Genomic DNA, 27,124 nt, shown 5'->3' with positions numbered 1-27,124 from the left:
ACTAAGCTATTCTTTTTACTTTGGTAAATGGAAGTTATAGTAGACAAAAAAGCTTGAGTAGTACAACTAAATTATATTCTTACTTGATGTGCCTCAGATTGCTGGGTACGTGGTATTAGATGAAAACTTACAAGTTTGTTAAAAGATTGTCATAAGATTTTTTATTGAGAGTAACTCAGGTAGTTATTATTTATCAAATTTATTGATTGAAACAAAAATGATCACAAAGATGTTCCAGAGAATAGGTCCAGTTTATTTGGTTGAAAAATATTTTTATTATGAAATGCAGGATTGTCAAGAAAATGTAGGTGGTCATTAAGAATTTATCAAATAGATTATTCTGTGCTGGGTTTGATGACAGAAGTATTCCTTAATTGATTTTTCCCAAATTAAGATGAGCAGCTAACCCTGAGATCTTTGGCCCAGGAAGGCGTAGGTGAGGAATAGCCTGCTGTCTCAGCTGCAGGATGCTTCTGGAAAGGATGGCGAAGAACTTGCTGGAGGAGATGGACCTGGTAAACAATTTAAAGTAGATAAATGCAGATTATCTTACTCAGGATCCTTATTAATTTTCTAAGTTTCTGAAGCGACAAGGTAAATTTTAAATGTGTATGAAAATGTTTAAACATTTTATGTTTCATTAAAACTTCAACTATGGCTGTCACTTAAAATTGCTATTGTTCCACAGAAAGCTCCTTAAGTAGTAGTTTTTTTTGCTAAAACAGGAGAGTGAATATGTACAGCGTCACAGAGAATACATATATATCCCGATCATTTCTAAATTCCTTCACAGCAGTAAGAGAATTATAATTTTTAAAACTTTTAGACATATAAAAGGATGTCAGTGATTTACACTCTTTCCAAGTCAAGGGCATGGATTCCAACTCATGCTGCTTCCTCATTTGCAATTTTGTCCCATGGTATAAACTGAGGCATCAATGAACATACCTCTTCCACAATAATTCTAGGTTCAAAATGCATATTTTTATCCAGTTATAAGATAATTAAGTCATGGGGATGTAATGTACAGCATTGTGACTATTAGTTAATAATACTGTATGTATAATTGAAAATTGCTAAAAGAATAGGCCTCAAACATCTTCATCACAAGAAAAAAATGTAGCTGTGTGTGGTGATGAATGTTAACTAGACTTATTGTGGTGAGCATTGTACAAGATATACAAACATCAAATCACGTATACCTGAAATTAACAAAATGTTATATTTCAACTATACCTCAATTTGAAAAGTATATATAATATATATTATGCCTAGCTAACCTCACCTACAAGTTTAATAAAAGTTCCCCTTTTATACTTCACAGCAACTTGCAGAGGGTGAATTCTCAAGAAATGTTTGATGCAGGAATGTAAACATAAGTTGTGTGTGTAAAGTGTTATAGGTCTAAAAGTTTAAAATCTTTTTTCTTTTCCTGAATGGGAATTTAACCCTTATTTAACTTTCTGGGTCTGGTAACCTGGTAAGGTGGTATGTCCGCTGTATCACTATACAACACGGCTTGTGACTGACAAATAGCACTTGGCCTGGGCGAATTGTGAACACCTGATAGCATGCTTTGGGCTCTCTTTAGCATGGGGACTTGTGGTATAAGGCAGGTCTCTTGTGGGGACATTGGAAACTATGCCCATGGAGTTGTTACAAGAGATACTGGTTTCTGTGGAACGTGCAGCTCTTCAGCCAGGGCCACCCTGGCATCTTCCCAGGGTACATCGTGCCCCCCACTCCTCCCTGGAGCCTTACCGCTGTACCTTCCTGCCTGTGTGGACGCTACAAGAGCTCCTGCAAAGGAGGAACCTGATGGTGCCCTGCTGGTAAGCTGTGCTTCTGTCCTGTATCTTTCTGATCAAGTGGAGCCAAGAGCAGCCTGTAATAGTCTCAGAATCTGAACCTAGGAGGATGCCTCCCTACTGTGGTGCGCACGGCATCCTTACTCAGATATAATTTTGAGGGAAGGGAGAAAACAGGGAAGGAACAAAAGAGAGGGAAGGAAGGAGAAACAAGTCAACAACAGACATTATTATTTTTTAAGTGTACAATTTGATATTTTTTCTTACTTGTCATCTATTTTATGCATATTAGTGTGTATATGCCAATCCCAACCTCCCAATTCATCCCACCCCAACACCCGCACTCTTTCCCCGCTTGGTATCCATATGTTTATTCTCTACATTTGAACACAGCTTATTAAACACTTTTGAGTTTCCCCTGCTTAGACTAATTTATCTAAAGATAAATACTGAGTTAACTCCCTTCTCTTTGTTTTTCCTTAATACCCTAAAAAGATTACACTTAAAATATTTTATTTTCTAAAAGGAAAACCTAGATTTGTCAGGCTTATTAAACTACTGAAATAAAAAGTAAATGCAAGTTCCAAATTAGAAATAGCAAATACAGTTTCTGTGTTGTGCCCACTCTGATCAGTTGGTAGTGACTACACAGCATGCTGTGATGAGGAGGATTCTGACCCGTCTGAGAGAGAAAGGGGGCCGTGGTCATCAGTAATGTCTGCTCCGAGGCAGGACAAAAGAGGGACAGCGGGAGTGCGGAGGCTATTCCTCTTCTGAAAAATATATTGTGTGCAGTGCATTTTTTAAAAATTTTATTTATTTATTATTTTTTGGAGGGTTGCAATGCATTTTTAAACAGTTGATTAGGAAATATTTGAGGCATAGAAGAAGCTATGCAGAATAATATGATGAACATGTATGTTCAGTGTTCAGAAATGTTTCAATGAACAGAAATAAAATGTTTCCACTCAGCTTTAGAAATAAAATGTTTCCAATATGGTTGAAGCCCTGAGTATCCTGCCCTAACTCACATTTCCTCCTTATTGCAAAGCAACCAGCTATCTTTATTCATTTTGTTACTTTTATTATATATGCATATATCCCTAAAAACATATGACTTTACATGTGTTACATTAAATTGGGGCGCTACCACCTTGTATGTATTCCTTTGCGCATGCTTGCTTTGTCTAACATTATGTGTGAGATTCATCCAAGCTGATGCGTGTAGACCCAGTGCATTCATCTTCACGGATGTCAAGATTCATTTCAGTGGACCCAGGTTGCTAGTGCCATAGATGCCTGGTAGAAGCAAAAGCTAATTCCCTCTGGAGAGGTGCACCCTCAAATCAGGCTTCACTGGATTTCTGAGATTGAAATCCAAAAGTTCAAATAATGTAGATATATGATATCAAATGAATATTTAAATTTTTAAACACATTAAAGAATAAATTTTGAAATACGAGAAAAGAATTCACTGATAAAAAAAGAGAGACCAGGCAACGAGAATTCTGGGAAGCTGGTGCTTGCAGTGGTGTGGTTTAGTGTGTCTGCAAACAAAATAAGCATGTTTAAAATATGATACATTTAATAAAAAATAAGCCCAGAAAAGTCAACCACCTTACCTCTGAAAAATCATTCCTTTCTGCTTTTTGCACTGCGGATTCTGCCATCCAGTTCTTCAGCACGTATCTAGGATTAACAGCTTAAACGAGAGAAAAAGCACATCTTGGAGCAGTAATTACTAAGTTGACACAGGCCATGTGAAATTATCACTGAAATGAGATAACCTTTAAGAGCTTTACTGGAAGGGCTCAAGTGAGGAAAATGATCAGCGGCCGTTCGGATGGTTTATAAACAATGTACAGTGTTTATTACCTTGTGGTGCAGAAAAACTTTTTTTAGCATTATGAGCAATATTATGTTTTATTTTTCTTTTCAGTGTTTCATCATTAATTTGGTTTTTCACCATATTCAGTTCACTAATAAGCATTTTATAAAGAAGGAAAGAGTAGCAAATTCATCCTGGAGCCCAAGTGAAGGGAGGAAAAAAGTTGCTGCTTTTAACATCTTCAAACACAGAATTCAGGTCTGACTCAGGAGGACTGCTTAATGCTGACACTGACAAGAGCAAACAGGAAAGATTACACGCAGGCAAAACTGTAAATTTATATTTTTTAGAGAAACCATGCATTTTTTCATACTAAAAAGTATTATAATAATGGCACATTCCCGAAACTATGTCTTTATTTGAGATGAGTCTTTTCCAAAATGATTTATCAACTGGGTGGAGAGGAGGGATGTTTATCCCCACTGGCATAATAGAAATCCGGAGAGGACTCCGGAAATCACCGTTTTGTGATTCTCAATAGCATTTTTCTGAGTTACTTGAATGGAGGGAACACAGATTCCATTTCAACTTGGTTTTAAAGATCTGCCAAAACACGACAGATCATCGAAAATACAAGTGCCCATGACCTGGTCATTCTGCTTCTCTAGGAATAGAGTCTATGGAAACAGACTTAAACATTAAAAAGCATTATTTATATTAAGGAAAACTAGAAACAACTTAAATACCTAATAATAGGGGACTGGTTAAGTGAAACTTTACATAGCCTTTCAAAGATATATTATGCAGTCACTAAAAATGTTACGTTATAAGGAATGAAGTCGTTGGAAATGTTTATTTTTAGTGAAAAAAAGGATCTAAATTTCTACCATAATATGATTACTACTACATTTTCTCCTAATCAACACACACAGAAAAAGAGAGACTAGAAGTAAATGCATCAAAAAGTGAACAGCAGTGGTATTTGTGTGATGAGAAAACAGGTGACTTTTAAATTTTTTCTACAAGTTTGCATTTTCCAAATTTTAAAGAATTCACACAGAACTCTTAAAATAAAAACACACATACAATAAATATATACAATCCTTAGACAAAAAGGAAACTGACATCCAAGGGAAACTGTGGAAGCAGTCAGGCAGAGGGAGAGAGTGGAGGCACCCAATTAAAAGTTTGAGAGACTTGACCAACATTTTATAGAAACCTGGCAATGAAATACTGTTAAAATACATTGGGAATTGTAGCTGCAAGCAGAAGTACTTTGGATCAAATTATATACATACAAACTACCTGAAATGAGAAAATTGTAGATCTGTTTATAGGATTCTTTGAAGAGTTATCTAATTCTGCACATTTTTTTTTAATATGGTCTGGAACTTTCCCACTGCTCATTGCAGAAAGTAATTTTTCCTTTCCTTGAGAGTACATTTTTCAGCATTTATTATGTCTCTAAAATAACTCAAAGCTGCAGCCTTGAATTCACTAAATATCTTTCATTTTACCACCTCACCCATCTTGTCATAACCAAACAAATCCAAATCCTAAAGAGGACCACCACATTTTCTTCTTTCAATACTTTTTTCTCTTACTTGCTGAGCCTGTCCATATTGAGCTGGCCTATAAATTCCGCACGATTGCACCAGGGAACATAGTGGCTGCCAACTAAATCCGTGCTGAGCCCCACACAGAATCCTCACTTCCATGTAAACACTCAGCTTGCTTTTATTTCTACAATAATGTCCTGAGTCGAGAAGCAATCTCATCCCCTAACTTAACATGGAATATTAGCATCACCCTTACTTCATCAACCTGAATCAGCCTCCCTGATGACACATACTAGCTCTCCTGACGAGTCCTAAGTGAGGCAAGAGTACTGCAGGTCTTGAGTCCTCTATCTTAACTTCTTTGGTCTTGTTAGAACCCACACTGCAAAAAGAACTAACTTCCATTTTTTTTTCTTCAAGCCCAGTATGAAGTCACATGGTAAACTGAAAGCGTGTATCAAGGTGATCTGTTTTTAGCGCTACCATGTACTGGATGTGTATTACGGCCCAGGCACTGGAACAAGACAACCTACATATATTATTCCCCATCATTACAACATCCCTGCAAAAGATGCCTATTTTACAACACCTAAGGGTCTTGAAATTTGGAGAGTTAAGTATCTTTCATATTATACAGCAAAAAGTGGCAAGATGAGATTCATCTGTCAGATTGCAAAACTCATGTTCTTTCCACCATAAACCACACCACCCTCCTTATCTCTCCACCATCTAAGACCATATTATTTTAACATCAATATGCAAATTTATTGAAAGCAGGGCTATCATAATCAAGTTAAAAGTCATCTGCTGAATTTAGAAAGGCTCATGTGTGGCACTTCAACTCCACTACAATACATTCATCTAGAATTACTGTAGTGAAAAACAAAACAACAAATCCAGTTCCAAGTAATGACTTCCAGTTTTTAAAACCTGTTGCTTTTATGTAATAATCCTTAAAGCTGAAAAAATCAACAGGATTACCTACTTGTCATTCTTTTTCTTCTTTCAGAATCTGAATCATTCATGTTACTAAAAATGAACAAAACAAAGGACAGAATTAATCACTATCTCCCCAAATTATATCTTTTTTCCAAAAGGGTAAGAATTATTCACAAGACAAATATTGAAAAAAAATTTAAAAATCACATTGAATCAGTGTCTGAAAGGAAGACAGAAAATACTGTTTGATTAAACAGTTTGATTAAAAGTATTAAACTACCTTATTTAATTATTTTAGATAGTACCAAATCTTTTATTTTTACCAATTAAAAAAATACTTTTGTCTAAAAATAATCTAAACTCTCTGGCACCTCTCTTTACTTATCTTTTTTTTTAATAAATTATTTATTTTTAAATTTTATTTGTTTATTGGCTGCTTTGGGTCTTCGTTGTTGCACACGGGCTTTCTCTAGTTGCGGTGAGTGGGGGCTACTCTTCGTTGTGATGCTTGGGCTCCTCATTGTGGTGGTTTCTCTTGTTGTGGAGCACGGGCTCTAGGCGTGAGGGCTTCAGTAGTTGTGGCACATGGGCTCCGTAGTTGTGGCACATGGGCTTAGTTGCTCCACAGCATATGGGATCTTCACAGAGCTGGGCTTGAACGCAGTCCCCTGCGTTGGCAGGTGGATTCTTAACCACTGTGCCACCAGGGAAGTCCCTCTTTACTTATCTTAAACATAGTTTTCTGAAAATAATTTACCTTGTTCTTCATTACTCAGGGTTGGTCATCTTTATGAACAGCCCTCAGCTGCCATTAAACTGTGAAAAGCTATTTGCTCCTGTGCTTCCTGTGGTTTTCCTGTCTCTCCCTTCAGCCACCACCTGCAATTTCTTTACTCTTTCATGTTTGTTGCTTTGGATTCATTGTGACAGGTATGAAGCAAAGTAGCTTCTGACAATTGTATAAGATGTGGCAATTAATAGACACTGGATGAAAGTCTGGGGAGCTCTCTCTCTCCAGAGCTTCAAGGCATGGGGGACATAGGCTGAGGACACAGGGGAGCTGTGTTATCAAAGCTGAGGTGGACAGAAGGGTGCTCTCTGTATGGGTGAGATGTTACCAGATGCCTCAGCCAGAGCAGACTTCCTGGGAATAAATAGGAAATGCTGAAAAATGGGAAGGAAGTGAGGAATCTGATGGGTTGACGGTGCTAAATAACACATTACATGCTTTTTTAGGAAGTGATTAGGTTACCTTACCTCTTCAGTCTCAAAAGGTACTGGGACACCCAAGCAGGAAAGAGTTTGTGCTTTGAAATCATTTTCAGTGCCCAGAATTGCTGGAAGAAAATACAGTAATAGAGGGCTTATTATATTAATATTTGTTCACTTTAACTTTATGTCCCTTAAATTGTTATGTGCTTTAATAATAATTTATAACATCCAGATTTCTTTCTATTTCAAGTAGAGGTAGTACTAAAAAGGAATAATGTTTTCCTTTTCTTTATGTAATATTCAACTCAGATTCTCATTCATGGAGATCCATGTAATGGCCTGACTGAAAATAAACAAAATATATACAAAGTTCTTATAAATAGACATTACATGTGGATATTTATATTATCTAAACCCTTCCTTTAAATAGGGAACTTGCTTAATGTATAATTTACTTTAAAAACTTAACTTGCAACTGTGTTTTATTTAGTTATTTATTAATTCATTTAATAAATATTTATGGAATATCAACTATGTGCTAGGAACTGTGTTAGCTGGGAAGGATATAAAAATTAATAAGACATAGCCCCTGCTTTTAAAAAGGAAAGTGTGGGGACTTCCTAGGTGGTGCAGTGGTTAAGAATCCACCTGGCAATGCAGCAGACACGGGTTCCATCCTTGCCCCAGGAAGAGCCCACATGCCACGGAGTAACTAAGCCCATGTGCCACAGCTACTGAGCCCGCGCTTCAGAGCCCGTGAGCCACAACTATTGAGCCCATGTGCCGCAACTACTGAAGCACATGCACCTAGAAGCCCATGCTCTGCAACAAGAGAAGCCACAGCAATGAGGAGCCCACACACCACAATGAACAGTAGCCCCTGCTTGCTGCAAATAGAGGAAGCCTGTGTGCAGCAACGAAGACCCAACACAGCCAATTAATTAATTAATTAATTAATTTAAAAAAAGGAAAGTGTGTAAACAATTCAATATCATTTTAGAAGTGTTATAGAAATATACATAAAGGCTAAGTGAACACAAATAAACAATTAGCTCTAGTTAGTGTTAGGGAGTGAAAAATATTTCAAATGCAGAAGACACAGAAATTAACTATTAAAATGATTAAAAGTGTAATGATCTCATCTGTTAAATTTTCCCAGCTCAGTAATTTAAATATTAAAACCTGTCAAGAACTTGTTTAAATCACTTTAACATTACTTTGTCTCAGTTTTCTACACATTAAATGATAATTAGTTCTGATAGCTGAATCACTAATAATTTTTAAGTTAAATCAGAGATGCGTATTGGTTAACATTTTGCTGGATTTCTTTGCTGAATAGGTAGACATTCTTTTATTCAAATCACTCCTAAAAATGTAATTTATTGTTATTACATACCTGTGAGAACTATATACATATAGTTTTTATATATATATAATTTTTGTAGTTAACACAGAGATCATGATATAATGAAGAAATCAAAATTTTAAAAAATATGGATTTTCACCTCAAAAATAATAAAAACTGATTGCAGTATAAAAGATTTACTCATTATAAGTAGAGCTATATTTCTAAAAATCTATAATAAGTAGGAGTCTTCTGGTTAATACCCATATTATTCCTTAAATGCAACGGATTAGTATTGGAATAAAAAGGCAACACATTTCTTAAAACCGAATTAAGAACAGCCACTTTGGTAACAGTTTGGCAGTTTCTTAAAAAAATTAAACATAAATTTACTAAACAATCCAGCAGTTCCACTTCTAGTATCTACCCAAGAGAAGTGAAAACATGTTCACATAAAAACTTGTACATGAATGTTCATAGTTGTATTTATTCACAATAGCTAAAAAGTGGAAATGACCCAAATGTCCATCAATTAGTAACTGGATAAACAAAATGTGGTCTATCCATATAAGGGAGGAAAAAAGTAATAAAGAGGAAAGAACCACTGATACAGGTTACGACATGGGTGAACCTCAAAAATGTGCTAAGTGAAGAAGTCAGACATAAAAAAAGACCTATCGTATGACTCCATTTACAGGGAATGTCTAGAAAGGGAAAACCTTAACAGACAGAAAGTAGACTAGTAGTTGCTTGGAGATGGAAGTGGAAAAAAGGGATTGACTGCGAATGGGCACAAAGGATCTTTTCAGAGTGATGGAATTGTTCTAAAATTGAATTGTGGCAATAACTGCACAAACCTGTAAATTATTTAAAAATCATTGATTGTACAGTTAAAACGAGAGGAATTTTAGGGTATGTAAATTGTGCCTCAACAAACCTGTTAAAGAAAACTGAATTAAGAAAAAAGCCAAAAGTCACAAATTAATACCTGAGGAATGCTGAGCTGCTGTAACTGGCTTTGAGTGATCTCACTGAGCTGTCGAAATGTCATTGTAAAGTCAGCTTCTGTCTCTTCCATGAGCTAATGAAAATAATTACATTTAGCAATCTCACTCCTTCAAGAATAGGTGGAATAGTCATTCAAATGTTAATCAGGAAAAAAAGATAAAATGATAAACTCACATGTAAGAGAAGTGCAAGTAAATCATCATCACCCTTCCTTTCTCCAAGAAAGCCCAATTTGGCTTTGAACAGTTCTCTAAATCTAAAAGAAGTGTCAATTCGATTTGTTATTAAAATTATCACTATTTTAAGAATTGCCCTCAAATCAAGCAGGATGTTTTAATATCAAACAAACAAAAAACAAACCTTGTATAATAAAGGACGGGATACCCCTCAAGAATCTGAGCAGCCCTAGAGGGAGAAAAAAAAAAGACAGTTAAACCTTGATTTAATATTAATGTTCTTGAATTACATTTTACATGAACAAAATGAACCTTCTCATATATTAAATAACATTAGATTATGTGCTACTGATTCTATTTTAATGATTTAATTATATATCATATCTTAGAGAAGACTGTGAATATAAATTTACTGTCTCAAAGACTTGGATACAGTACAGGTCAAATCATATCATTCTTGAAATACACTATATACAATTAGCTTACAGGATAAATGTTAATATGTCTCTATTATACCAAAAGAGTTATATAAAGGGGGCTCTTTTGGTGTATTTTAAAAATTAACTTAGATCCAAAATAATGTATTACAGATACCTCACCCAATACAAAAACATTTTAGTTGCCTGAATGTATGAAGAGTGAAATGCTTCATAAAAATATAAAAATTAAAGAGTTCTTAACCTTAAACCCATTTTTAAACAAATTTTCTATTTCTTAACATTCTTAATGTATTCTAAATTATACAGAAGCGCAACACACTCTGAAGCTCCATCCCCCTGACCTTCCTGACCTCATCCCTACGACTCTTCCCCTTGCTCATTCTGCTATATAGCCTCCCTGCCCTTCGTGCTGGTCCTTAAACACCCACGCACACTCCCGCCTCAGGGCCTTTGCACAGGCCATTCCCTTGCCTGTAGCCCTCTTCCCCCACATATCTGTGTGGCTCCTCCTGTGATTCCCTCAAGCCTCTGCTCAAATCTAGCCCCTGACAGGGCTTGTGAGCTGCAGCAGGGCCCGACTCTATACCAGCCCTCTGGGTGTAAATGCTGCTGCTTCTCTTCTGCTTTCCAGATCTTGACAATTTCTTGTCTTTTCTTTCTTCCTTTCTCTCTCTCTCTTTCTTTTTCTTAGATTTATTTATTATTTATTTATTTATCCATTTTTGGCTGTGTTGGGTCTTTGTTGCTGCACTCAGGCTTTCTCTAGTTATGGCAAGTGGGGGCTACTCTTTGTTGAGGTGCACAGGCTTCTCAATCCGGTGGCTTATTTTGTTGCAGAGCACGCGTTCTAGGTGCACGGGCTTCAGTAGTCGCAGTACACGGGCTCAGTAGTTGTGACTCATGGGCTTAGTTGCTCTGTGGCATGTGGGATCTTCCCAGACCAGAGATCAAACCAGGGTCCCCTGCATTGGCAGGCGGTCTTAACCATTGCTCCACCAGGGAAGTCCCCAGATCTTGGCAATTTCTCTTGCAGTCAACCTAACCCTTGACCATACAGGGAAGGGCATTTTTGGACCAGTTTAGCTAAGTTGATACAAGGCCACTACACTACATATGGCTATATGATTAAGTCCTGGCCAAGGAGAAATAAGGGAAGTGATGTGTACAAATTCTGAAATGCGTCCTTAAATATTGAGGACTTTGCCTCTTTTCTTCTTCATGTTCCTACCTAGAATATGGATGTGACAGATGGTCCCATTTCAGACCATGAGGGCCACAGGCAATGGGTGGTGGCATGGAAAGCTAGAAGCAGTCTGGGACTCAGGCAACTGAGTCCCCAAACCAGGCCTGGATTACCAATGTGCATTATCATACTTTTATGTGAGAGAAAATGCATGTCCTTCTTGTTCAAGCCACTATTATTTGGGATTTCTGTTACAAGCAACTGAATCCACACTCTATCTAATACCCTACATCTCACTCAGAGTAAAATAAAAATATTAATGGTTATGTAAGACTTCAGAAAATATATCACCTATATATCCCATGTGAGTCAAGTAAGAAAGTAATGAAGGCAGAGACTTCCAGATGGAATAGTAAGAAAAACAGTGTCAGTGAGCAGCAAAGTGACGGGCCGTGTGCGGAGGGGAGTGGAGCAGTGAGGGCGAAGACTCGAAACAGAGGAGACACACGTCCAGGGAGAACCTACTCACAGTCTGAAATTCGATATTAAACTACCTCTGCAAACTCTAGCTGCTGGGTGATTCGAGGTGAAGCATAAAAGCATTCGGAAGGTCTCATTGGGATGGAGGGGCAAACAGAAGCTTCGTGAGGGAGAATGTTTGGAAGCTTGTTCTCGTATAGCAGTAGAGAAAGCGGCAGAAAGAGGCACATAGCTGTGGGGGGTGGGGGGTGCCGGGGTTTCTAAGTCAAAGTGGGGGGTGGGGAGGAATGCATGAGTGGCTCAGATCATAAAAGGGCAAGGAAAGTAGGGGGGAGACTAACATGCAAAATAAAGATAACACACAAGGTAAGACAGAAGGAATAAAATAAATCAATTATAATAAAGTGAACAGCCTGCATACATCTATTAAATCAGAAACCATCACACTGAGTTAAAACCTGGCTATGTTCTGTTTGCTTTTATAAGAAACATACTTTAAAACAATGTGATAAAGATAAAAAAAATAAAGTGAGACTCAAAGCAAATACAGCAAAAGTGAGCATGAATATGAATACTGGATAGGTTGAAACTGAGAGCGAAAAGTATGAATCAGGATGAAGGGGGTTATTGTATTGGGATAAAAGGCACAGTTTTTGAAGAAAATATAAGTAAAAAATCTGTAGGTACCAATAACAGCATATTGTATAAATTTAAAACAATTTGAAAAAATTGCTTACTAAAAATACAATTAAAGTGGGAGATTTTAATACACATCTCTTATGTGTATTAAAAGTTATCTAATAGATAAACAGGGTTAAAAAAAGACGAATAATATACTCGATACACTCAATTTCATATATATAAAAACCTTCATGCATATTTTATATTATCATGAAGTATGTAAAAAAACTTATTATGTTAGGCCATAAAGAAACTGTTACACATTTTGAGTAGATTTTACCAAACACAATCTTTGATCATAAAAACATGGGCAAAATAAGCCCAACTACTTAGATATTCAGAAATAGTGATAAATAACCCTTGGATCAAAGAAGAAATAAACCACAATTTCACAGCACCTAAAAAGCAATAAATAGGAAAACACTTTATCCTGATAACTAATGGAAAAAAGTCAAAACTGTACCAAAAAAAATAGACAGATAGATATACACATACATATATAGTCTGAAAGCCTGTTATTAAAGATTAAATAGTATGGTTTTAAAAATGTTTGTTTCTTGCTTTTCAAAAAATGATCATTATACAAATATATTTTCACACAGATTTAGATAGTAGATTTAGGATTTACTCACAGCTGCTTTTGCCTAGGATCCAGTAATGGGTTTAGAGCTTGTAACAACTTGTTTAAATTAAACATCCCAATATTGGCCTGATTTCCTATTTTATATCTTCTTTCATCATCAGATGTGTTTGGTACAAAATCTGTTTAGAACAAAAATATGATTGCTTTACAGTGGGGATAATTAGTTTCTTTCTTCATTTTTTAAAAATTATTTATTTATTTGGCCATGCCACAAGGCATGTGGGAATCTTAGTTTCCCGACCAGGGATTGAACTCATGTCCCCTGCAGTGGAAGCGTGGAGTCTTAACCACTGGACTGCCAGGGAAGTCCCTCTTTCTTCATTTTTAAGTTTATATTTAAACTTAATAAATTTATATTTATTACATAAAAATCTTTCTGACATTAAACATTTAACTCAAAAGTAATGTAAATACTTAATACCCATGCACATGAAAATCTTTTAAAATATGAATATCTGCCTGATAGAGGAATACATTTCTAAGCTACAAGAATTTCCAGGTTATCACACATGTACTTCAAACTCCAGCTCGACAGCACGTCCCCCACAAAGCCTGCTCTGATCCTTTTATAGACTAGTAAGTAACACATCCAGTGGCACAGATTAAGGCTCATGTGCCAGAACTCAGACCCACGTCTGTCTGACGACACATTCCCTTCCTCTCGTCACGTCATCTTCTCTAATACGTAATTCTTTGAGGGCAGAGACCACAGAGGACTCAATACTGTATCCCTGTGGCACCTGGAAGAGTCAGTAGCACATAAAACGACCATTTTATGAATGAACCCAGTTCTTCCTACCACCCCACCACTGTGTTAGCTATAACGGTTTATCTAAAACAAACCGGTGATCATTTTCTTAGTGAAATAAGGATTAGACATATGAATGATACATACCTGGATTATAGGCCTCCATGAAACCAAATGGACCATAGTCCATCGTAATGGATAACAAACTGAAGTTATCAGTATTACAGACACCTGAAACAGCACAACAAAATGCCAAAAACATGACAATACAATAATAAAGCATTTTTACCTGTATAAAATTATACAGAATAGGAAAGGTCATGAAAATGCATTTGTTTTAGAAATGAAACAAAATTAGATTATCAGTTCAGTTTAACTGGTGAAGTCAAATAGCTTAATATATATTAAAACTGTATTTCAAAATTAAATTTAGCCTTTTGTTGTGTACTCCTCCTCACCAAAGATTTCAAATACTACAGCAATAAAAGGCCCGAGAAATGAAAGCTCCTCTCATTTATCCTGAATTTCTAGCATTTTTTTAAAGTTAAAAAAATTTATTTATTTATTTATTTAGGCTGTTTGGGCCTTTGTTGCTGCACATGGGCTTTCTCTAGTTGCAGAGAGCAGGGTCTACTCTTTGTTGTGATGCGTGGGCTTCTCATTGCAGTGGCTTATTTTGTTGCAGAGCACAGGCTCTAGGCATGTGGGCTTCAGTAGTTGTGGCATGTGGGCTCAGTAGCTGTGGCTCATTTTAAACATGAGAAAATTGTTTTCTCTGTTGCTAAAAACAAATTCATATATTATGAATGTTATTCCTGCTCATTGGCAGGAATGTTTTGACATACACAAAAAAGAAGTGTTCTGCTTCAACAAATTAATTCTATTTTCTCATCAGAGGAATGAAATATCAGTAGATAACTTACCATGAGCAAAACCAACAGACATCCACAGGGCAATAAGCTGTGCGGTCTCAGACACCACAACAGAAAAAAAATCCTAAAATAAAATTAAGAAAATTTTCAGATTTTTCAGTAATGTATATTCTTTTAGGATCTTCCGATTTCCAACATGAAAAGATATTCTCAAAGGTGGGCCAAAAGATGACTAAAGGGATGAAAATTAGTACATGTAAGAAAACGATAGAAGAACATAGAATTATCAATCGAGAAATAATATACTAAAGGCTCAGGCATAGTATCATCACCAGGTTTTCTCCATGTTCAGTAAGAAAAGCATTAGAATTCAGTACAAGGGAGTTAAATGTATGCAAAATGCATTATTAAACTTTGAAATGAGTCACCAAGAAAAATAATGGAATTTCCTTCTCTGTGGCTGTTTAAAGAAAGAAAAAGGTTATGAAGATCAAAAATTTTCCACAGGAATAGAAAATCACATTTGCCTATTACATATGTATTTTAGAACTACTACTATAGAAATATCTATATATCGAACATGTGAGAAAAGAATATATGTGACCAAAAAAAGAAAAAAGAATATATGTGACCAACTTAAAAATGCTGCTCAAAAAATAATGTATATAGTCAGGATGTAGTTGCACCTGTTCTCTTTTCCTAGATATCCTTCAAACGGAACAACTTCCTTATCTATGTCTTGTTTACGAGGTGGTTCATTGTCTCTTCCTTTAACAAAATGTTCAAAGTGCTCTACATGTCCTGCTTTAACTTTAGTTTTTTAAGTGCTAAGTTGTGACCACTAATGGTGGCCGGCCAATGAGAGAAAACAGAGTGTTGCCCTTTTTTTGAAAATACTTACCACATATCTGTTAGGCTCCTTGACATTTACTGAGGGGAAGTGTTCCTGTATGATGAAGTCTAATAATGTCCTAGAGATAAAGGGGAGAGAGCATTAGGTTCCTCAGGGTACAGTATCAAGTATCCAGTCATCTCAGTCATGAATTCATTAGATGCATGTTCATAATTTTAAAAAGTAAAATAAGATTTTACTCCCAAAACAGCCATAGAGAAATATTTCCTCAGTACCAATCACAACTGGAAATATGTTTTCTAAGATATTAGATGCCATCTTCTTATGTTACAAATTCAGATTAGTTCAGTAACATCCACTGACAACCTCCATGTGCTAGGAAAAAGAATGACAAGACCCAGACCCAGATATTAAAGAGCACACATTCGATTAGGGGAGAAGAACATCTGAAGAATTAATGACATTACTGTATAATACATACAATAATAGAAATATATAAAAAGTATAAAGATAACAGGGCAGGGAATGATTATTTATGTGTGGAAGGTCATGTAATGTTTCACAAATAAGGTGTCAAAAAAAAAATGGCCAATGTTTGAAGTTAAAATTTTTAAGTTTCTGTATGTATCCTATGTTTTATTCTCTATTTTAACTGACTAGTGAGTCAACTAACTATTGATATTAGTGTTTCTTTCATTGGATAAGAGAGAATCCTGAAAAAAAAAAATTGGGGGTTGTAGATATGACTTGAGAATTATTAAAGCCCAACTGAAACAACAGGAGTGGATTAGAGTTTGTTTAGAGTGGATTAGACAACTGTTTTAGGCACTTGGGAAACAGAAAGGAATATATACAGTCATGTTAGCCAGTGCAGGCATTTTCAGGATAAAGTGGTCACCAATATACATCAAATGTCAGAGAGATAAGTGAACTATAACTGAAGTATGACGACCAGATGGAACAATTTCGGTGACATGGTGAATCTGTTCAGAAGTGACTCCAAAAAAACAACTGGAGGGAAGCCCATAATGAAGAGCCCACACAACACTGCAACGAAGACCCAGCGCGGCCAAAAAACAAAGAAGAAGAAGAAGAAGGAGAAAGAGAAGAAGAAACCAATCCTGCTAACACTTGATCTTGGACATCCAGCCTCCAGAATTGTGAGAGAATAAATTTCTGTTGTTTAAAAAAAAAAAAAAAGTCATGCTGCAATAAACATTTTTGTACAAATATCTTTAAAAAAGAAAAAAAAAAGCAAAACAAAAAAATGAGAAACAACACCCAGTGACAGGAAGCTACTCTCAACAAGCCGGGATGACCCTGAGTTCAGTACACATTTGCTGAAGTAAGAGACTCAGAGAACAGTCGTGACAAAGGTGATGACTTCTCTGCTCTGGGCCTTCACTTCCCTCAGTTCTCTCTCCGCATACTCTTCGTGGACCAGGTGTCTGGATTTACTAAGCTGATAACTACAGTGTAGGATCCATATTCCAAATAATTCTGGTTTCTCTCAGAGAATTTTTTTCTTATACATTTTAATGGCTTTTTAAAATGTATGATCTTAAGTGGAACAGAATTCCTCTTAAAGGAGGTAATGTTTTTGTTTGAAGAAATATGTCGGCTTAAGGAACATGGAATTTTGTGAGTGCAGATTCCACAGGCAACAAGATATCAGAGTTTGGTGAAAGCTATACTGCGTGACACAATGGGAAGAGCTTTTGCTATTTTGAAAGAATCGTTCCTCTGTCTTCCCTAAAGAAATCTTCAGTAAGATTTGTTCTTAAAGGCTTTGTGCAATTTTAGTCTATTCTTTGTTTGCTTTTGTCCCATTGAAGGGACTGAGCTTCATGTGTGGGTCAACCCAGCATGAAACAGGCATCGCACACATGTCAAAACCAGAGCCCAGGAAAGAACACACAAGACAGAGGACGCATCTTGGGAAGCCCGGAACTTGGAATGGAACTCACAACTGGGGAGTTTGAGTCACTTTCACCCAGGTGTCTCGGTGGCAGAGAGGCCCTCAGTTCCAACTGGGTGGCATACTAGATAAAAACATTCCTGGAGGAAAGGTTCTACTGGGTCTAAACACGTTTTTTTCAGCCTCCTAGAAACCCACATGATGTTAGGCACACAGCAAGTGTTGAAAATATCTATTAATTGAAATTTTGGGTTTTACTTACAAGCAAACCAAAAATATTTTAACTTCAAGGCACATAAATAAGCATTTCTTTCAATTGTCTTCTACCATTGGAAAAAAATGGTTTTCTAACCTTAGTAAATCCAGCTCACCATAATAAGCCAAAATTTCTAACGATCCAATTCTAAACCATGATTTTGCAACACGCAGCACTACTGCACCTGAAAAAGAAACATTTATTTTAGCATAAACTATTTTAAAGTATGCAAACACAGCATAATATGCTTTTCTTAAAAATGAAATTATTTTAATAAAAAAGAATATGGTGATTGAATTTATCAGAAAAACAATTAATTTACATCCTAGAAAGGGTCAAGGATTTTTCTCTTTTTCTTTACGCCTGAATCAGGATGTGAGGAACACATTCTTTCAGAAGTACCGAGGCCCCAACCTAGCGAAACGTTACTTGGTTAAACTGTTAGGCTCCCACTGTCTCCTCGATTGTGACCTTTTTCCTGTACCTTACCCTGAAATAGGGAATCAGAGGATTATTTCTGTGGCATAGTCAATGTATGTGCCTTCCACTTGTGTAACTAACTGGAAATTAACTTCAGTTTAAAACATTTGCATAAGTTCTAACTTATGAAAATACAGTGAATCTATGCATTTTGTGTTTGTGTTTGTAGCCTTCTGTTTCTGCCTTCTGTTCCGATTGCACACTTTAGTAATACAATTAGCATATGAATTCATGTTTCCTTGTTACAAGGAACTGTGTTCCCCTGTCAAGGTGAGGTGTGTCCCAGGTGACACAGCTGCTGCTCTGCTGGTGCCATCCTTCAGGGAGACACCATATTCGCTGCTGCCTCTGGGCCCTCATGCTCTTCTTCCTGCACTGCTCCCCCCCCCCCCCCCCCCACATCCTGAGAGCCCTCCTACTTTCCTAAACTTGTGCTCCAGATCAATTCCTACTTCCTCCATAAAGCTAACTGGATCCCCCCTTTCCTAACCTCACATTTACTTATTGTTCATTTGTTCCATGTGTTTAGTGTTTTCTCTATGAAGACTGAGTTTCTTAAGAGCAGGGACCACTCTGGTGAGTTTGCACTCACTACTCCTGGACCCCCAGAGATGAGTCCAATGGTAGGCACAGAAAAGGGATAATTAGTATTTTCTTGGTTGACTAAGTTATCCACATAGTCAGCGCTCATTCACACTAGTAATCTGAATATTTTCACTTTTTTTTAGCAATAAAAATAGTCACTTAGAAAAAAATAAGACCTCAATAGATGATTCTGAATGTTTACTGAGTGAATAGCCGTTGAATCACTGAATGTCCATCCTGAAAGACATAGAAGGTGTCATCTCATCTAACCCCTCAATTTCATTGGAGAAACAGGGGCAGAATGTGACTTGCCCAAAGTCACAAATCAGTTCCCACAGAGCCGGTGCTAGGGTTCACATATTCTTCTTGCCTGTCCAGCACTTTTACCACAGTGGCTGCTAGGCCGATATTAGGGAAAAGCACAATCAAAATATCTGTAAATGACTTAGATGTGGAAATTCTATAAATGGCCTAAAGAGAAGAAATACTTCAGACCATTTGAAACCATTCAGTTTGGTTTCCAAACCATCTGGTTCAAAATTTGGATTAACAGGGAATTTTCCTGGGTGGTCCAGTGGTTAGGACTCTGCACGTTCACTGCTGAGGGTCTGGGTTCAATCCCTGGTGGAGGAACTAAGATTGTACAAGGTGTGCGGCTCGGCCGAAAAAAAAATTCACATTAACAATATAATCACAGACATAAAAGCAGTGTTGTGCCCATCATATTAACAGTCTGTGATGGGAAACTCATGTCTAGTAAGCATAAACAGAGAGACATGAATATCTGCTGAAGGCCCATATGCGGTAACAGCATGCACTTTATCCAGATGAAATTAAAGGGGAGAGAAAGATACCATAAAGATAAATGCCACTTAATTCCTTTAAGCATGAAGCAACCCTGGGGGATTGTGTTCACAAAAATCTTATCAAAACATATTTTGCACTAAGTATAAAGAACATAAAGTGTGCTCTTGGTGAATCACTATGAACATCAGTAAAAATGCTGCCTATAACATCCTTCCTAATTTTTTATTTCTGGCCTACTAAAAGCTGAGGGAAAAGTTAACTGAACTTATTGGAAATAAACATGAAGTAAGAGCGGTCGGCATCTGCGGAAAGGTCTGAGGGGGTCTCCGGGGAAGAAAGCACATGAACGTTCGTGCACTGGCTTTGTAATGTTTTGCTGGCTGTCCATAAACTTCTCAGGTTCACTTCCCAGATGTTTGCTGTTTGAAATGGATGGATTAGTGATGTAAGGATGTGGGAAAGGATATTCTGTTGTAATATCATAATACTGAAATTATATCCCGAAGATCCACAGGTCATGTTTGAAGACCCCAAAGATGCCCAGTATCTGTTGGTCCTGAAGAACTTAGTCTCATTTTATGTAAGCGTTCTAAGAACTGTCATTACCTCGTTCTTTCACAACATTTCCATTGTAAAACTGATCTCTCCATACTGCGTCATCACTTACAACCAGACTGAAAGGTAAGAGAATCAAACAATTAAAATTATACTTTAACTGCCAGTGAGCTATCAAGAAGCACCTAAAACTCTAAGAAACAATGAGAAATCACGCTGTCAGGGGTTTATCTGCTCACTTGACTGACATTTCTGGATATAACGTGATGCAGTCCTAAAAGTTAGCTTCAAGGGAAGAGGAATTACCTTGCAGCTCTGCTGGTGGGAATTCCGAGATAGTGCATAGCCTCACTACACAAAAATTCTCTCACGGAGGAGCGAAGCACAGCTCTGCCGTCGCCATGTCTATGGGTAAAAGGATAAAAAAGATTTTCAATTATAATTAAGATAACATCAATTTTTACTTAGATGACTAAAAAAAAAAAAAAAAATGTACCGGGAGTATGGGGTCTTTCCTGAGCCTTTTAATTGGAGCTCCCACTTTTCACCCTGCCTTAAAAAAACAACAAAAAACAAAAAACCTAAATATTAGAAGCTTTGTGTTACTACTTAGCAGAAAAGCTATTATACCAGAAGACATGTAGTACCTATTCACGTAACTTCCAATAAGATGGGCTCTTCCATCCCCGAGCTGATCTGCCCATAGCCCAAACTAAGAGGGAAAGGAGAAAATTATTCATGTTTATTAACCTTTAAAACTTTTATTGTAACTTTATAGCCAAAGTTACTTTGTCAATTAAAGTTATACTTTAATGTAACACGTTAGTTACACTTTAGTTACACTAATCCCCTGAGAATGGATTAGTGCATTTTTAAGATTATAATCATCAACAACCTGAATAAAGGTGGAAATATAATTCAATCCATAAGACCTAAGTGAAATTCATTTCAAAAAATTAAATTTAAGACATATAATTAATTTCATCATCTTAGAGCTGAGCTCAAGCTTCTTAGGTGTAGAATACTGAGAACTGATCTATTTAATTCCAGAATATGAACTAGGAATGATTTATTAATAGAAAATTTGCCTGTACTTCATGTATACAACATAAAGTTGGGAACATACTTGTATCTGAAACAGTTGCTTTCGAATGTACGTGATTAACCGTTTCCAAACTTTTCTGTTACAATTTGTTTGTGGTTGTTGAACCCCCAGCTATGCCACTTACTAGCTGTGGGAATTTGTTTGAGTTACTTAATCTCACTGAGACTGACCTTTCACTTCTGTAAAATGGGAAAACCCTTCTCAGGTTGTTGTAAGAATGAATGTTAATATACACAGAATGCATCGCACTTTGTCCAGCATACCCAAGTGCTCGAAAGATGGTAATTATTAGTGTTGCCGACAATTACTCGCTAAATTAAACATCACTGTATCCTCTTAATCAATTAATCTTTAACTCACAAGAAAGTCATAGCAACTTAAACAATTGGTTCTGTTTCCTCTCTCTTTTTTTTAATCAGTCAGATTCCACACCTTGAACTTGCTGCAACATCTTACTTCTAGGTGTCTTCTTAATTGCTTCAGCATGTGTAACAGCCCCAATTAATCCTGATTTAATTTCTAGCAGTTTCTAGCAGCTCTAAAACTTTGCTCTACAGCTATCCTGACAAAATTACATTCTACTTGTCCTCCTGAGGCTTTTATATTGACTCATTGTGCGACCTGACTGCCTAAATCTCTTGCCAAAACTCCACTGAATGAGTTCTCTAGCAATAATTCACAAAAATGTTATACTGTGCTACCCCAGTTTCCTCAATTCCATGTGAGAAACTGACACCCTGGATTCATCACAAGAAATCATATCAGCTAATCTAAACATCTCATGATGACACATTCTTCTAGAAACATCTTGTTGAAGTCTCAATACACTAAGAGAAATTAATGCAAAATAACTTCATTAATAGGATAGCATTTCCACCAGCTGCTTATATTTGCATAAGGCAGTGATACTGGTGGTACTATTACCTGGTGGCCGCCGTATCTGTGAGCCAATGGAATGGATCCAAATACTATCTTTTCACCACTTACAAGCTGGATAAAATCATCTGTTTCTGAGACAGATAAATCAAGGTCCAAAATATCTTCTAGCACTTCCTGAGGCAGGAAAAAAAATTTTTTCTTACAAACTTAAGTAATCCTTTAACAGTTTTTGAGAAAATAAACTTTATGGAAGAAAGAAAATTAAAAGATTAAACTTCTTTCAAAATTACATTAACATTTTCCCAGAGAGATGTACCATACTTTCCAGGATTATTTACACTACTTGGGAAAATTAGGTCTATTAGATAGTTCTAAAATTTTTATATATTATTAGGCATGGTAAAATAATATTCCTCCTACCATATATTCTTTAAAGGAACTAGAAAAAATTAAATATCCTATTTTTATCCCAAATTCACTTATATCGTGAGAGAACAATTTAGAATTTATTAGAGCCCCTTTCTAAGAATTTAACTCATTTACCCCTTTTTTCCACAAAAGTGTGCTTTCCTTGTAAGATAACTTTAAAACGAAACTGAGTACTAGGCTCCAGGAATAAGTCTCAAAAAGTGATTTCTAAGGATGACATTCTCCAAGTTATAGATTTTAAACACAAAGATAATCATTTATCAATAGACTAACAATTTAACTCTGAAAAAAATGTTACTAATTTTTTAGGCAAAAGTTACAGTGAGTTAAGTATTTGTGTTGTGAAAAAGTAAAGCCTAACCTTTGAAACTGCTACAAGACGTACTCTTGATTTGAAAGGAATGGGGAAGGCAATTGAAAAAACACAGTTTTTCACTTTACGCACATGATTTTCTTTAACAGGATCAACTGGCAACACAGCTGATTAAAAAACAGACAAACAAAAAACTCTTCTGAATGTTCTCACTTGTTGCATATACAGCATTAATAGTCCTTAGAGCGGCTACAGTTCTTCAAGAAAATCAACAAACTATTTTGTTCACACTTTGTTATTCAAAGGCTGTCTTATCATTTTCAACCATATCTATCTGATATTCATATATTACAGTATATTAAACTGTCGAAGAAGATGCGAGATGAAAAAAGTTTAAAACAAGACACATACCCTGTCTTCAAAAATTTTCATTTATGGGAGACCAATAGGATGTGCAACGTATTTATAAATAAGAATATATAAATAAAATGAGGTGAGCTTCATTACAGTATCAGAATTACAGTACTGGTCAAATCAATAGATCCAACCAAAAAAATATTCAGCACTTAATCACATTCTTTCCGGTCTTCAGAAAAATCATACTTAATTGAAGGAAACAGATACGTACATAAGTAACTCTAAACCAGGCAACAAATGTTTTTTGTAAATGTACAAAATTGCTTCCAATCCCACCAGAAACTTCAAAACATTTGATACATGTCTGTTCATAAGGCTAGAATTTTAAAAATTGCCTCTGAAGAGATAAACTATGTATCATGAAGTCCATGCACTAAAGCACATGTACTTTACTTAAAAAGCTGTAGAGAGAAAGAGAGCTTTGGACATACTTTAGATACTCATAAAATGTTTACTTTTAAGTACAATGTTTTTTTAAGTACAATTCTTAAAATCAATATGTTTTCCTAATCCAAAGCAATTAAAACAAACAATAGGAGAGGATAGGTGTATTACTAAAATTACAAGGGACACAAAAACCTGTTTCTGGATAGAGATATTATCAGGATGTCACTGTCACCAAATTATTTACTAAACATGATGGAAATACAATCAAAATCCTATTAGGATTTTTTTTGTTAAGAAACAGAAAGCATAAATCTGGGAAAATAAAGACTTTTTTAAATGACAGAAATGGGAGCTTCCTTATCATTTCAAAAATTATAAAAATAACTAAAAACATTGCTATCTCAAAAATAGATGCAAAAATCAATGGGACTCCATGAAAAGCACAGAAACAGTCCAAAGTAATGTAAGAATTCCCTATAAAATGAAAATGATATTTTGAATCAGCAGAGAAAGGTGGCATCAGGTCAGTTTGTTCAGTTGTTTAGAATAACTCCTATTTATTCCAGCCAAGCCTAGGTGAACTAAATGACAGTTATAATAGAGACATTCTCCATATGAGTAAAAGACAGGCAAATGTGGGTCAGCTTTAGCTCTTTATACTTTCCCCTAAGTGCATGGTGAACAAGGCAGCATCATGGAACGAACCAGAACACAGATTTTAGGATCCATCAAGAAAACCTGACTGTGATTAGGAGTAGATGATCCAAGAGTGTATTTTCTTCTCTTTCAGGAGAGCCACTGGGTGGAAATAGACTAAATGATATAATTAATGCATTTTCTTTTATGATGCTCTAAAATTTTAGTAGAGCATGGGCAGTATATAATGTTTCACTAATACTGATGATTTTGTACTGATTGACTGGCATTTTGGCAAGGTAGCTGATCAGCTAACACCTGTGATCACTGGCCACGGAACAAAAGAGATAAATTGCTTCAGAGGTACCCAATCCTCACCCTTCTTACATTGAGCCAACTAATCAATTATAGACTAAGACCCCAGAGAAAATTCTGGAGGTATGTTACCCCTTTATCTTAACATTTCATAGAAATCAGTAATAGAAATAAGGATATTATTTCAATTCTTCAGAATTCAGTTTGGCCTAAGAATATGAAATCCACAAAAACTGCTAACCGTTTCAGTGCAACTCTTCTCTCAATAAATGTTTTTACCGCAGTTGCATTGATAATTCTTTTATCACTTACGTAAGAACATCAGGATGAGATGCTTCTGTGCAGTGCTATGAAACAAGACATGGTTAATATGTATATAGTATTTTGTATATAATCTCTCCTTGGCTGTAAAACCTGGTCCTACCTAGATAATGGTTTGAACCGTATCATCATTATGGAAATAAAATGTCCTCAAGTGTCACCAATCCTCCAATATCAAGATAACTTTGAAAATGCTTTCAACTATACACTTACTCCATTTTTATCAGTGTTACTATTTGTTTCATTTGTATAAGCGCAGTTTAAAAAAAGGCCCAAGCCATTTCTAATCTGCACACAAGAGGAGTCGGTTCTTTGGCAGTTACTTGCACAGCTTAGACAGTGTTTTTAACTTTCTAGACTCATGCTTGGCCTAGTTGGGTCAAAAGAACTACTTTTTATTCTGCATGTCTGTTGGTGGGCTATTGTGTGGAAGTGTAGCTATACTATAATGGTGGAGGCCTTCACAGATTTCATCTGCTTTCCCTACTTAGCCTTGCCATATTACGTCTTTTTAAGAGCCAGGTTATTGTTTTAATCTGGGTAAACAATTTCTAAATGAAAACAGCCTAAGAGAATTGTGTAGTGCTCTGTCTACCAACTATGTGAGCTTGGGCAAGACACCTAATTCCTCTGAATCTGTTTCTCTACCTATAAAAAAAGGGCAAATGATAATATTCTAAGTCACAGGAATGTTGCAAGCACAAGTGTTTACTGCAACACTCTTATTTTGGCAAACTCCACCTGTTGGGTATTTCTTAATATTTAAACCTAGATCACGATGAGCCACAGGTGCATATTAACAGCCTTGATTTGTAAAGCACCTGACAGACCTTCTACATAATATTCAAGATGGGGGGGGGGGGAACCCACCTCAATAAAACTGACATTTTTAAAGACTTATTTATGACATGCTTTTATTCAATTAAAAAAATTTTTGAAGATAAATGTAAAAATAATGTGCTCAGCTATATGGGTATTTGCATTCTTTAATGCAAAATGCATTGGTCAGAAGAACAAGAAAATCACAGTTGCCTGTTTGCTGGTCTGTTTTCTCGTGAGTATTTCGAGGACAGAGTAAGTTTCTTCTATTTCTGCATCCCTAATGCTTACAGTTTCCCTGATCGGCTTTGTGCGTTTATGTGCATGTACTGAATGATAGATTATATCCCGACTTCTGTTATAGAGACTCCCTCTCAGTACCATGAGAGAGTGGATCTGGCCATAGAATTAAGGAAAGGTCCTTCTAACCCTTATCGGGCATTAATCCTGTCCATTCTCCAGTATCCCTTGGGCGGGTTACAAGTAGGTTCAACATTACCGAATATTAAACAACTTCACACAGCTCAGTACACCCACGAGCGGGACTCACACACCCAGATGTGAGCAAGACGGCCAAACGAGGCCACAATATACCTATAAGGTTTTCAGAGGAGAGCGTCCAAAAGTCGAGAGACGAGGCTAACCTAGCTTCTCGTTCACAATAGCCCCGCTGGCGGTCTGACTTGTTACTGGAAAAATACAAAAGGCTGGCGCTTCCCTCAAGGCTAGGTGGCCGTAAGGAGCAGACGACGGCTTGGCAGGTGACCCCCAAGAGAAGCAGCCGCGGAAACTGGAGCCTCCGGATTAGGCAGCAAGACGGGAACCCGATTCTTCGCATCCTATTTCTGCCTAAATGCGCGGGAGGAGAGCTGGTGACGGTTCGTCGGGCGCCCGGTGGCATCTCTAGGTAACAGCTGGTCCGCCAGGGGTGCATTTTTGCGGTGATCGCTGGAGGCACAGGCCGGGAGGGGTCGGCAGGGGCCGCTCCCCGGGAGGAAGGTCACACTGGCTTCTCCCTGGCCGGCGGACTGCGGGGTTCCCAGGGGTCCCGCCGCCGCCGCCGCGCACGCCTCTGCGGCCGTCCCTGCAAGTCCCCGCGCAGAGGCGCCCCCGGGAAGGACCGGGAA

The 27,124-nt window shown here is 36.8% G+C and overlaps 1 protein-coding gene across 2 annotated transcripts; it reads right to left on the bottom strand.

Moving 5' to 3' along the window:
• Positions 1-215: 215 nt before the first annotated feature.
• On the bottom strand, positions 216-27,116 carry LOC130852072 (protein adenylyltransferase SelO-like). Of its 2 annotated transcripts, XM_057732720.1 has the most exons (19): positions 26,592-27,116; positions 23,151-23,269; positions 22,406-22,534; positions 21,024-21,088; positions 20,873-20,929; positions 20,683-20,781; positions 20,428-20,495; positions 18,046-18,133; positions 15,824-15,893; positions 14,974-15,046; positions 14,198-14,281; positions 13,292-13,421; positions 10,060-10,104; positions 9,874-9,955; positions 9,680-9,772; positions 7,392-7,471; positions 6,181-6,224; positions 3,431-3,510; positions 216-512 (listed from the first exon to the last, which is right to left on the bottom strand). In XM_057732720.1, the coding sequence occupies exons 1-19, from the start codon at positions 26,929-26,931 to the stop codon at positions 390-392; spliced, it is 1,869 nt and encodes a 622-aa protein (XP_057588703.1). In that variant the 5' UTR covers positions 26,932-27,116; the 3' UTR covers positions 216-389. The 2 variants fall into 2 exon arrangements, with proteins under 2 accessions (XP_057588703.1, XP_057588704.1); XM_057732721.1 differs by lacking the exons at positions 216-512; positions 7,392-7,471 and having other exon boundaries at positions 3,429-3,510.
• Positions 27,117-27,124: the final 8 nt, after the last annotated feature.

This window comes from Hippopotamus amphibius, chromosome 4 (assembly GCF_030028045.1).
Source record: "Hippopotamus amphibius kiboko isolate mHipAmp2 chromosome 4, mHipAmp2.hap2, whole genome shotgun sequence".
Classification (NCBI taxonomy): domain Eukaryota; kingdom Metazoa; phylum Chordata; class Mammalia; order Artiodactyla; family Hippopotamidae; genus Hippopotamus; species Hippopotamus amphibius.
The sequence above is the reverse complement of the archived record's forward strand: the minus strand, read 5'-3'. Positions and strand labels throughout refer to the sequence as shown.